This window comes from Bufo gargarizans, chromosome 1 (assembly GCF_014858855.1).
Source record: "Bufo gargarizans isolate SCDJY-AF-19 chromosome 1, ASM1485885v1, whole genome shotgun sequence".
Lineage (NCBI taxonomy): Eukaryota > Metazoa > Chordata > Amphibia > Anura > Bufonidae > Bufo > Bufo gargarizans.
Genome location: NC_058080.1, coordinates 33,944,151 through 33,956,588, shown reverse-complemented (window position 1 = coordinate 33,956,588; position 12,438 = coordinate 33,944,151). Strand labels below are relative to the sequence as shown.

Below are 12,438 nucleotides of genomic sequence, written 5' to 3'. Positions count from 1 at the left end.
CGTTTTTTTCCCATTTCTACACCCCAAAAAAAGAAATATAACAATCAAATTCACCGCAGAACGACTAATAGGACGTACAACGGAACGTGAACGGACCGGGTCAATACCTAGAGGACAACGCAGTACAGAGGGATAAGCAAAGAATGGTCAGGAGAAGCCGGGGTCATAAATACCAGGAGAGTCGAGAAGTACCAAAGGAGTCCGCAAAGAATAGTCAGGTGGAAGCCGAGGTCAATATACCAGGAAGGATACGCAGTACAGGAGGAGCAGGCAAAGGATTGTCAGGGAACAGGATCAGGTAAGTACACAGTAGTCCAACAAAATGCCAGGAACCTAGAATTAACAGGCAACCTGTGGCCAGCAGGCTGCCTGTATTTATAGTGGGGAGTGAGGGTCATGTGACGTGGCCAGCGTCACATGACCGACAGACCGACCAGTCGAGCACCGAGTGATCAGCTCGGCGCTCAAGGCAGACCTAGGAGCAGAGAACCTCCCAGCTAGCAAAGCCGCCCTGAGAACGAGGTCAAACACAGATCCTCGCTCCCGAAGCTAAGCAGCAGGTCTGTGGCTGATGGGAGACCGAGTGCGCCTTTGGAACCCCGTTACACCCTGAACTTGTAAATCGTTTTTTTTAGCACAATTACGTTTTTCCTTACACTGTCCCTAGCGCCTGCTGACGTCTCTCCCTGCACTAAGTACACTGTAAAATGGCAGAATCCAAGATGGCTGAGGCTATATATAGGGCTGTGACATCACAGGGCTGGCTGCTGATTGGCTGCATGCATGGCATTGTGGGTGATCCCGCGTTCCCAAAGTTCTTTGCTCCATGTCCTCACATGTGCAGCAGCCATTTTAGGAAAAAATGTGATTCATTACCAGGAATCGTGAGGAAATTCGGATTCGGTGTGAATCGAATAATTCCTGAAATTCGGATCGAATTCCACTTCATCAGCTTTGATTCGCTCATCACCACCACTGGTAACACAGTACTACAACTCATACTCCCACATACCGGTTATATTGGATATCTCTCCTTCTGAACATGGGACGCAGTCATAGCAGCAGGTGTGAATTGTTGGTCTCGCCATTTTCCGGCTTCCAGGTAAACACGGGTCTGAGCAGCGGGATACCGGGACCTGATGGAAAAGAGAAAATGCACAAATGTGATAATAGTGATGAGGAGACCTAGAAGGGTGGACTACAGAAAGTGACGTCACCATCATAAGAAGTAAATGAAGACAGCACCAGCGGTTCCCCAAATATTACATAGAAGAGTGACGCCAGCAGGTCCGATTTCTTCTAGCTTCAGGTTACAGACATATATGAAGCATAGCGACATCTCCATTTAAAGGGGATCACTTTCTCTATGTGGAATACCCCTTTCATATAAGACTTTATCAAGCCATACAAAGTGTAGGGGTTACACTCTCAGGTAGGGCGGCGATTACAGATTCTTTTGCAGACCACAGGGTTAAAGTCCAAATGTTGCTTTATTTATCACACTCCGGCAATACAGGCAACCCAGTTATAAATCACTGGGTAAGGTGAAGGTCCAGCACCACAAAACATAAACCAAAATAAACACCTGCCCGTCTGGGCTCTGGCTAATACAGTGAAGTTCCTAAGTCAGCTATTGAACACAGTTCACACAGAGAACTTGGCTTCTCTAGCCAGCAGGGCAGCCATCTTCCCAGACTTTCTCGAGACCTCACTCAACTAGACTGACAGCCTGGACTGCGCTTTATTTCCCCTTGATGATCCCAGCTGGCTTCAGCTGGGGATCCCTCAGGCTAGGGGAAAACCTGTCCCGGAATGGGGTGGACTGCGGAGGTCCCTCTACCAATCCAATAAAATCCAGCCCATAAACTTAACAAAACTGTCTCAGCAACCTACACATTGCTGAGATCATTTTAACCTTCTGGATTTTATTTACCTCTCCCCATTGAGGAAGCTGGGTGGGATATACACCCCTTCCAGGACTTTACCATACACTTTTCTGTTCACCTTCCACATATCCCCCCCCCCCCCCTTCTCCAGACCGGAGATTTTTAGCCAACAAGCAGTGTATCCTGGACAAAGCATCTGCGTTCCCCTGTAATTTCCCCGGCCTATGTTCAACCTTGAAATTAAAATTTTGCAGGGAGAGAAACCACCCGGTCACTCTTGCGTTTTTCTCCCTGTTTTGTTTCATCCAAGTTAAAGGAGCGTGATCTGTTACCAACAGAAATTTCCTACCCAGCAGGTAATATTTAAGTGACTCCAGAGCCCATTTAATGGCTAGACACTCTCGTTCCACTATGGCATATTTTTTTTTCTGCCGGGGTCAACTTCCTACTTAGGTACATCACTGGGTGCTCCTCCCCATTTATCACTTGTGACAGGACCGCTCCCAAGCCTGTCTCAGATGCATCAGTCTGGACCAGAAACTCTTTTCTGAAATCCGGACACTGGCTGTTGACAGAGAGCAGCCTTTAGGCTTTGAAAGGCCTTTTCTGCCTTTGGGGTCCACTTCAGCATTACTGACTTAGGACCTTTTGTTAAGTCAGTCAATGATGCTGCCATCGAGGCAAAATCCAGTAGGAACCTGTGCTAGTACCCTGTTATGCCAAGGAAGGCCTTGACTTGTTTCTTCGTTAAGGGCCTAGGCCAGTCTTGTATCGCCTCTACTTTATTGATCTGGGGTTTAACCAGCCCTTTACCAATAATGTAGCCCAGGTATTTTGCTTCCTCTAGACCCACTGCACATTTCTCAGGGTTTATGGTTAGGCCAGCATAACTAATGGAGTCTATAACGGCCTGTACCTTCCAGAGGTGACTTCTCCAATCATTTGAAAAAATGACCACATTATCAAGGTAAGCGGCTGCATAGTCACGATGTGGTTTCAAGATCAGGTCCATCAACCTCTGAAATGTAGCAGGGGCTCCATGTAACCCGAACAGCATCACTGTGTTCTGGAGTAGAGAATGCAGTGTTTTCTATCGCATCATCTTATATTGGTATCTGCCAATACCATTTTGTAAGGTCAAGGGTCGTGATGTACCTTGCTTTCCCAAGCCTCTCAATTATTTGTCTACTCTGGGCATGGGGTACGCATCGAATTTTGACACCTCATTTAGCCTCCGGAAATCATTACAAAATCTCCAAATCCCATAAGGCTTCGGGATTAAGACAATAGGGCTTGACCACTCACTGGTAGATTCCTCAATGACCCCTAACTCAAGCATGCGCCTGACCTAAGAGGATACAGCTTTTCTGTGTGCTTCTGGTATCCTGTAGGGCTTTAGATTCACCTTACTGTGGGGTTCAGTTCTCACTGAATGTTTTATCAGGTGGGTACGGCCTGGTAGGTCAGAAAACCTTCCTCAATTTTTCTGTAGAAACTCCTTTACTTCTTGTTTCTGGGGTACTGACAATGCCTCACTAATTTTTACCGGAGGAATTGGTGGTGACACCTCCTTACTCATGGTCTGTGCGGCCACCAATGACTCCCGATCTTTCCATGGCTTGATCAGATTTACGTAGTAAATCTGGTATGGTTTTCTCCTTCCTGGTTGGTGCACCTTATAGTTCACCTCGCCCACTTTTTCCACAACCTCGTAGGGACTCTGCCACTTTGCCAGAAACTTACTTTCTACAGTGGGAACTAGAATCAGGAGCCTTTCCCGGGATTAAAGTCCCTTACCTTGGCAGACCCGTTATAGATTCTGCTTTGAGCCTCCTGAGCTCTTTGCAGATGTTCTTTAACAATGGGCATCACGGTCGCTATCCTCCTCTTGCATGTCAGCTAGAGATGGCCTTGCGGTTCGCCCGGCGGACATTTCACTGCGAACTTTGCGTGTTCGCGATTTGCCGAAAATGCAAACATATGGAGAAATTCGTGCCCCCCATATTTTTTTACATTGTGAAAAACTTTGACCCATGACACGTCCATCAGGTGGTACAGGACAGCCAATTGAGACGTTTCAGCACATGAACACCCCCTACCTTATAAATAAACCCGATCTGGCCGCCATTTTACATTCAGTGTTTTGCCAGTGTAGGGAGAGGTTGCTGTGTGGAGCAGGGACAGGCTGTTAGGGACACCAAACGCTAGCTAATAGGGCCGCAAAAGTCCTTGTAAGCAGTAGTATAGCTGTGCTATAGATAGGTGTGATACACAGAGGGGTGTGATATACTTATAATATACTTTTATAATGAGTCAAAAACACATAGATCTCTATAGTGATCACCTGGAAGTCAGGGGCCTCGGGGCTTACTAGGGCTATTTTTATATAGGGTAAGGTTCTGGACGGGGTCGCTCTTATCAGGGCGGGTGGTCTGTGGTTAGGCTATCAGGGCCAGAATAGCACCCCCTGTAGGGCAATATCAGGGACAGTTCTTTGCTCACCCTGTCCTTCAATACCACATCATCATCTAGCCCAGGGAGATATGTTTTTTGCTTTCCCTCCGGGATTCATGGATGTGCACTGGAACCCCCCGGATTGTGGTAGGACATATGGCTTCTGATTTGGTGCTGCCGAGCACCTGATTTAGTGCCGCCGAGCACTTGTTATTGCCGACCACATCTATGCTTTTTGCTTAACTTTTAATAATTTAATTTATTTTCATTTTGAGGGATATCTTTTCCATTCACACGTCCGCAAAATGGATCCGCATCCGTTCCACAATTTTGCGGAACGGGTGCAGACCCATTCATTTTCATTAGGGCCGGAAAGTGCTGTCTGCATCTGCATTTGCGGATCCGCACTTCCGCATCTGTGCTGCCGTTTCCGCCAAAAAATAGAACATGTCCTATTCTTGTCCGCAATTGCAGAGTAAACAAGATTAGACATTTTCTATTATAGTGCCAGCGATGTGCGGTCCACAAATTACGGAATGCACATTGCCGGTGTCCGTGTTTTGCGGATCCGCAAAACACTTACGGACGTGTGAATGGACCCTCATAGTAACATTATTAAAGGTTACGTTTTATCTTTATGTACAGTATATATTTATATATATATATATACACACACAATACTGTCTTCTGTAGTATATATACAGTATACTGTCCTCTGTAGTATATATATATATATATACACAGTATACTGTCCTCTGTAGTGTGTATATATGTACAGTATACTGTCCTCTGTAGTATATATACAGTAAACTGTCCTCTGTAGTATATATACAGTATACTGTCCTCTGTAGTATATATATACAGTATACTGTCCTCTGTAGTATATATATATATATATATACACAGTATACTGTCCTCTGTAGTGTATATATATACAGTATACTGTCCTCTGTAATATATATACAGTATACTGTCCTCTGTAGTATATATACAGTATACTGTCCTCTGTAGTATATATATATACAGTATACTGTCCTCTGTAGTATATATATATATATACACAGTATACTGTCCTCTGTAGTGTATATATATACAGTATACTGTCCTCTGTAATATATATACAGTATACTGTCCTCTGTAGTATATATACAGTATACTGTCCTCTGTAGTATATATATATATATATATATATATACACAGTATACTGTCCTCTGTAGTGTATATATATACAGTATACTGTCCTCTGTAATATATATACAGTATACTGTCCTCTGTAGTATATATATACAGTATACTGTCCTCTGTAGTATATATACAGTATACTGTCCTCTGTAGTATATATACAGTATACTGTCCTCTGTAGTATATATATATATATACACAGTATACTGTCCTCTGTAGTGTAGGTATATATATATATATATATATATATATAGCAAACAAAAATTAAACAGCAGCACTAGTCCAATAGTAAGGGGTCAAAATTAGGGATGAGCGAACTCGAACTGTATAGTTCGGGTTCGTACCGAATTTTGGGGTGTCCGTGACACGGACCCGAACCCGGACATTTTCTGAAAAGTCCGGGTTCGGGTTCGGTGTTCGTCGCTTTCTTGGCGCTTTTGTGACGCTTTCTTGGCGCTTTTTGAAAGGCTGCAAAGCAGCCAATCAACAAGCGTCATACTACTTGCCCCAAGAGGCCGTCACAGCCATGCCTACTATTGGCATGGCTGTGATTGGCCAGAGCACCATGTGACCCAGCCTCTATTTAAGCTGGAGTCACATAGCGCCGCCCTCTGCTCTGATTAGCGTAGGGAGAGGTTGCGGATGCGACAGTAGGGCGAGATTAGGCAGATTAACCCCTCCAAAGGACTTCACTTGATTAATCGATCGATCTGCAGCTGTGCATCATTGAGCTGCTGAAATTCAAATGCTCACTGTTTTTAGGCTGCCCAGACCGTTTGTCAGTCACTTTTTTCTAGAGTGATCGGCGGCCATTTTGTGTCTTGTGCGGTGCTGCGACCAAGTGCATCCAAGCTGCGACCAAGTGCATTTAACCCTCAATGGTGTGGTTGTTTTTTGGCTAAAGCCTACATCAGGGTGAAGCTGTCACACCAAGTGCATTTAACCAGCAATAGTCTGTTTATTTTTTGGCCATATACTACATCAGGGGCAAGCTGCGCCCATCACCAAGTGCATTTAACCCTCAATGGTGTGGTTGGTCAAGCTGTCACACCAAGTGCATTTAACCCTCAGTAGTGTGGTTGGTCAAGCTATCACACCAAGTGCATTTAACCAGCAATAGTCTGTTCATTTTTTGGCCATATACTACATCAGGGGCAAGCTGCGCCCGTCACCAAGTGCATTTAACCAGCAATAGTGTGGTTATTTTTTGGCCATATCCCAGTCTAATTCTGTCACTAAATCCATACCGGTCACCCAGCGCCTAAATACTAGGCCTCAAATTTATATCCCGCTAAATCTCTCGTTACCGCTGTCCTGTTGTGGCTGGGCAAGTTATTTAGTGTCCGTCAAAGCACATTTTTGGTTCTGGGTTGAAATACAATTCCCAATTTAGCAATTTCATAATTTAGTGGTTTCTGCTATATCAGAGCTATTTGAAATCTATCCCTAAAAGGGTAGATCATATTCAAGGTGCACATAGGGTCATTCAGAATAACTTCACACACACACGCTACTGTGCATTTCCAAGTCTAATTCTGTCAGTAAACCCATACCTGTCACCCAGCGCCTAAATACTAGGCCTCAAATTTATATTCAGCTGAATTTGAATTCAATACATTGGGCCAAATAATATTTTTGTTGTTGTGGTGAACGATAACAATGAGGAAAACATCTAGTAAGGGACGCGGACGTGGACATGGTCGTGGTGGTGTTAGTGGACCCTCTGGTGCTGGGAGAGGACGTGGCCGTTCTGCCACATCCACACGTCCTAGTGTACCAACTACCTCAGGTCCCAGTAGCCGCCAGAATTTACAGCGATATATGGTGGGGCCCAATGCCGTTCTAAGGATGGTAAGGCCTGAGCAGGTACAGGCATTAGTCAATTGGGTGGCCGACAGTGGATCCAGCACGTTCACATTATCTCCCACCCAGTCTTCTGCAGAAAGCGCACAGATGGCGCCTGAAAACCAACCCCATCAGTCTGTCACATCACCCCCATGCATACCAGGGAAACTGTCTCAGCCTCAAGTTATGCAGCAGTCTCTTATGCTGTTTGAAGACTCCGCTGGCAGGGTTTCCCAAGGGCATCCACCTAGCCCTTCCCCAGCGGTGAAAGATATAGAATGCACTGACGCACAACCACTTATGTTTCCTGATGATGAGGACATGGGAATACCACCTCAGCATGTCTCTGATGATGACGAAACACAGGTGCCAACTGCTGCGTCTTTCTGCAGTGTGCAGACTGAACAGGAGGTCAGGGATCAAGACTGGGTGGAAGACTATGCAGGGGACGATGAGATCCTAGACCCCACATGGAATGAAGGTCGTGCCACTGACTTTCACAGTTCGGAGGAAGAGGCAGTGGTGAGACCGAGCCAACAGCGTAGCAAAAGAGGGAGCAGTGGGCAAAAGCAGAACACCCGCCGCCAAGAGACTCCGCCTGCTACTGCCCGCCGCCATCTGGGACCGAGCACCCCAAAGGCAGCTTCAAGGAGTTCCCTGGCATGGCACTTCTTCAAACAATGTGATGACGACAAGACCCGAGTGGTTTGCACGCTGTGCCATCAGAGCCTTAAGCGAGGCATTAACGTTCTGAACCTGAGCACAACCTGCATGACCAGGCACCTGCATGCAAAGCATGAACTGCAGTGGAGTAAACACCTTAAAACCAAGGAAGTCACTCAGGCTCCCCCTGCTAACTCTTCTGCTGCTGCCGCCTCGGCCTCTTCTGCTGCTGCCGCCTCGGCCTCTTCTGCTGCTGCTGCCGCCTCGGCCTCTTCCTCCGCCTCTGGAGGAACGTTGGCACCTGCCGCCCAGCAAACAGGGGATGTACCACCAACACCACCACCACCACCTCCGTCACCAAGCGTCTCAACCATGTCACACGCCAGCGTTCAGCTCTCCATCTCACAAACATTTGATAGAAAGCGTAAATTCCCACCTAGCCACCCTCGATCCCTGACCCTGAGTGCCAGCATTTCTAAACTACTGGCCTATGAAATGCTGTCATTTAGGCTGGTGGACACAGACAGCTTCAAACAGCTCATGTCGCTTGCTGTCCCACAGTATGTTGTTCCCAGCCGGCACTACTTCTCCAAGAGAGCCGTGCCTTCCCTGCACAACCAAGTATCCGATAAAATCAAGTGTGCACTGCGCAACGCCATCTGTGGCAAGGTCCACCTAACCACAGATACGTGGACCAGTAAGCACGGCCAGGGACGCTATATCTCCCTAACTGCACACTGGGTAAATGTAGTGGCAGCTGGGCCCCAGGCGGAGAGCTGTTTGGCGCACGTCCTTCCGCCGCCAAGGATCGCAGGGCAACATTCTTTGCCTCCTGTTGCCACCTCCTCCTTCTCGGCTTCCTCCTCCTCTTCTTCCACCTGCTCATCCAGTCAGCCACACACCTTCACCACCAACTTCAGCACAGCCCGGGGTAAACGTCAGCAGGCCATTCTGAAACTCATATGTTTGGGGGACAGGCCCCACACCGCACAGGAGTTGTGGCAGGGTATAGAACAACAGACCGACGAGTGGTTGCTGCCGGTGAGCCTCAAGCCCGGCCTGGTGGTGTGCGATAATGGGCGAAATCTCGTTGCAGCTCTGGGACTAGCCAATTTGACGCACATCCCTTGCTTGGCGCATGTGCTGAATTTGGTGGTGCAGAAGTTCATTCACAACTACCCCGACATGTCAGAGCTGCTGCATAAAGTGCGGGCCGTCTGTTCGCGCTTCCGGCGTTCACATCCTGCTGCTGCTCGCCTGTCTGCGCTACAGCGTAACTTCGGCCTTCCCGCTCACCGCCTCATATGCGACGTGCCCACCAGGTGGAACTCCACCTTGCACATGCTGGACAGACTGTGCGAGCAGCAGCAGGCCATAGTGGAGTTTCAGCTGCAGCACGCACGGGTCAGTCGCACTGCGGAACAGCACCACTTCACCACCAATGACTGGGCCTCCATGCGAGACCTGTGTGCCCTGTTGCGCTGTTTCGAGTACTCCACCAACATGGCCAGTGGCGATGACGCCGTTATCAGCGTTACAATACCACTTCTATGTCTCCTTGAGAAAACACTTAGGGCGATGATGCAAAAGGAGGTGGGCCAGGAGGAGGAGGAGGAGGAAGAGGGGTCATTTTTAGCACTTTCAGGCCAGTCTCTTCGAAGTGACTCAGAGGGAGGTTTTTGGCAACAGCAGAGGCCAGGTACAAATGTGGCCAGACAGGGCCCACTACTGGAGGACGAGGAGGACGAGGATGAGGAGGAGGTGGAGGAGGATGAAGCATGGTCACAGCGGGGTGGCACCCAACGCAGCTCGGGTCCATCACTGGTGCGTGGCTGGGGGGAAAGGCAGGACGATGACGATACGCCTCCCACAGAGGACAGCTTGTCCTTACCCCTGGGCAGCCTGGCACACATGAGCGACTACATGCTGCAGTGCCTGCGCAACGACAGCAGAGTTGCCCACATTTTAACCTGTGCGGACTACTGGGTTGCCACCCTGCTGGATCCACGGTACAAAGACAATGTGCCCACCTTACTTCCTGCACTGGAGCGTGATAGGAAGATGCGCGAGTACAAGCGCACGTTGGTAGACGCGCTACTGAGAGCATTCCCAAATGTCACAGGGGAACAAGTGGAAGCCCAAGGCCAAGGCAGAGGAGGAGCAAGAGGTCGCCAAGGCAGCTGTGTCACTGCCAGCTCCTCTGAGGGCAGGGTTAGCATGGCAGAGATGTGGAAAACTTTTGTCAACAAGCCACAGCTAACTGCACCACCACCTGATACGCAACGTGTTAGCAGGAGGCAACATTTCACTAACATGGTGGAACAGTACGTGTGCACACCCCTCCACGTACTGACTGATGGTTCGGCCTCATTCAACTTCTGGGTCTCTAAATTGTCCACGTGGCCAGAGCTAGCCTTTTATGCCTTGGAGGTGCTGGCCTGCCCGGCGTCCAGCGTTTTGTCTGAACGTGTATTCAGCACGGCAGGGGGCGTCATTACAGACAAACGCAGCCGCCTGTCTACAGCCAATGTGGACAAGCTGACGTTCATAAAAATGAACCAGGCATGGATCCCACAGGATCTGTCCGTCCCTTGTCCAGATTAGACATTAACTACCTCCCCTTAACCATATATTATTGGACTCCAGGGCACTTCCTCTTTCAATCCTATTTTTATTTTCATTTTACCATTATATTGCGATGCTACCCAAAGTTGAATGAACCTCTCCTGTGTCTGGGTGCCGGGGCCTAAATATATGCCAATGAACTGTTCCAATGTTGGGTGACGTGAAGCCTGATTCTCTGCTATGACATGCAGACTGATTCTCTGCTGACATGAAGCCAGATTGTCTGTTACGGGACCTCTCTCCTCTGCCTGGGTGCTGGGCCTAAATATCTGACAATGGACTGTTGCAGTGGTGGCTGACGTGAAGCCTGATTCTCTGCTATGACATGCAGACTGATTCTCTGCTGACATGAAGCCAGATTGTCTGTTACGGGACCTCTCTCCTCTGCCTGTGTGTGTGCTGGGCCTAAATATATGCCAATGGACTGTTCCAATGTTGGGTGACGTGAAGCCTCATTCTCTGCTATGACATGCAGACTGATTCTCTGCTGACATGAAGACAGATTCTCTGTTACGGGACCTCTCTCCTCTGCCTGGGTGTGTGCTGGGCCTAAATATATGCCAATGGACTGTTGCAGTGGTGGGTGACGTGAAGCCTGATTCTCTGCTATGACATGCAGACTGATTCTCTGCTGACATGAAGACAGATTCTCTGTTACGGGACCTCTCTCCTCTAGCTGGGTGCTGGGCCTAAATATATGCCAATGGACTGTTGCAGTGGTGGCTGACGTGAAGCCTCATTCTCTGCTATGACATGAAGACTGATTCTCTGCTGACATGAAGCCAGATTGTCTGTTACGGGACCTCTCTCCTCTGCCTGGGTGCTGGGCCTAAATATATGACAATGGACTGTTGCAGTGGTGGCTGACGTGAAGCCTCATTCTCTGCTATGACATGCAGACTGATTCTCTGCTGACATGAAGCCAGATTCTCTGTTACGAGACCTCCCTCCTCTGCCTGGGTGCTGGGCCTAAATATATGCCAATGGACTGTTGCAGTGGTGGCTGACGTGAAGCCTGATTCTCTGCTATGACATGCAGACTGATTCTCTACTGACATGAAGCCAGATTCTCTGTTACGGGACCTCCCTCCTCTGCCTGTGTGCTGGGCCTAAATATATGCCAATGGACTGTTGCAGTGGTGGCTGACGTGAAGCCTCATTCTCTGCTATGACATGCAGACTGATTCTCTGCTGACATGAAGACAGATTGTCTGTTACGGGACCTCTCTCCTCTGCCTGTGTGTGTGCTGGGCCTAAATATATGCCAATGGACTGTTGCAGTGGTGGCTGACGTGAAGCCTCATTCTCTGCTATGACTTGCAGACTGATTCTCTGCTGACATGAAGCCAGATTCTCTGTTACGGGACCTCCCTCCTCTGCCTGGGTGCTGGGCCTAAATATATGCCAATGGACTGTTGCAGTGGTGGCTGACGTGAAGCCTCATTCTCTGCTATGACATGCAGACTGATTCTCTGCTGACATGAAGCCAGATTCTCTGTTACGGGACCTCTCTCCTCTGCCTGGGTTCCGGGGCCTAAATATATGCCAATGGACTGTTCCAATGTTGGTTGACGTGAAGCCTCATTCTCTGCTATGACATGAAGACTAATTCTCTGCTGACATGAAGCCAGATTCTCTGTTACGGGACCTCTCTCCTCTGCCTGTGTGCTAGGCCTAAATATATGCCAATGGACTGTTGCAGTGGTGGCTGACGTGAAGCCTCATTCTCTGCTATGACATGCAGACTAATTCTCTGCTGACATGAAGCCAGATTCTCTGTTAT

At 48.3% G+C, this 12,438-nt stretch overlaps 1 protein-coding gene across 1 annotated transcript in view; it reads right to left on the bottom strand.

The window, feature by feature from the left end:
* LOC122924380 (vomeronasal type-2 receptor 26-like) overlaps positions 1 to 12,438 on the bottom strand; it is an 82,473-nt gene that overhangs the window by 20,961 nt on the left and 49,074 nt on the right. The window contains exons 3-4 of the mRNA XM_044275409.1: positions 2,947 to 2,952; positions 1,013 to 1,136 (exon numbers count right to left, since the gene is read on the bottom strand). Coding sequence (XP_044131344.1) covers positions 1,013 to 1,136; positions 2,947 to 2,952 — 130 coding nt within the window. The remainder of the gene's footprint in view (positions 1 to 1,012; positions 1,137 to 2,946; positions 2,953 to 12,438) is intronic.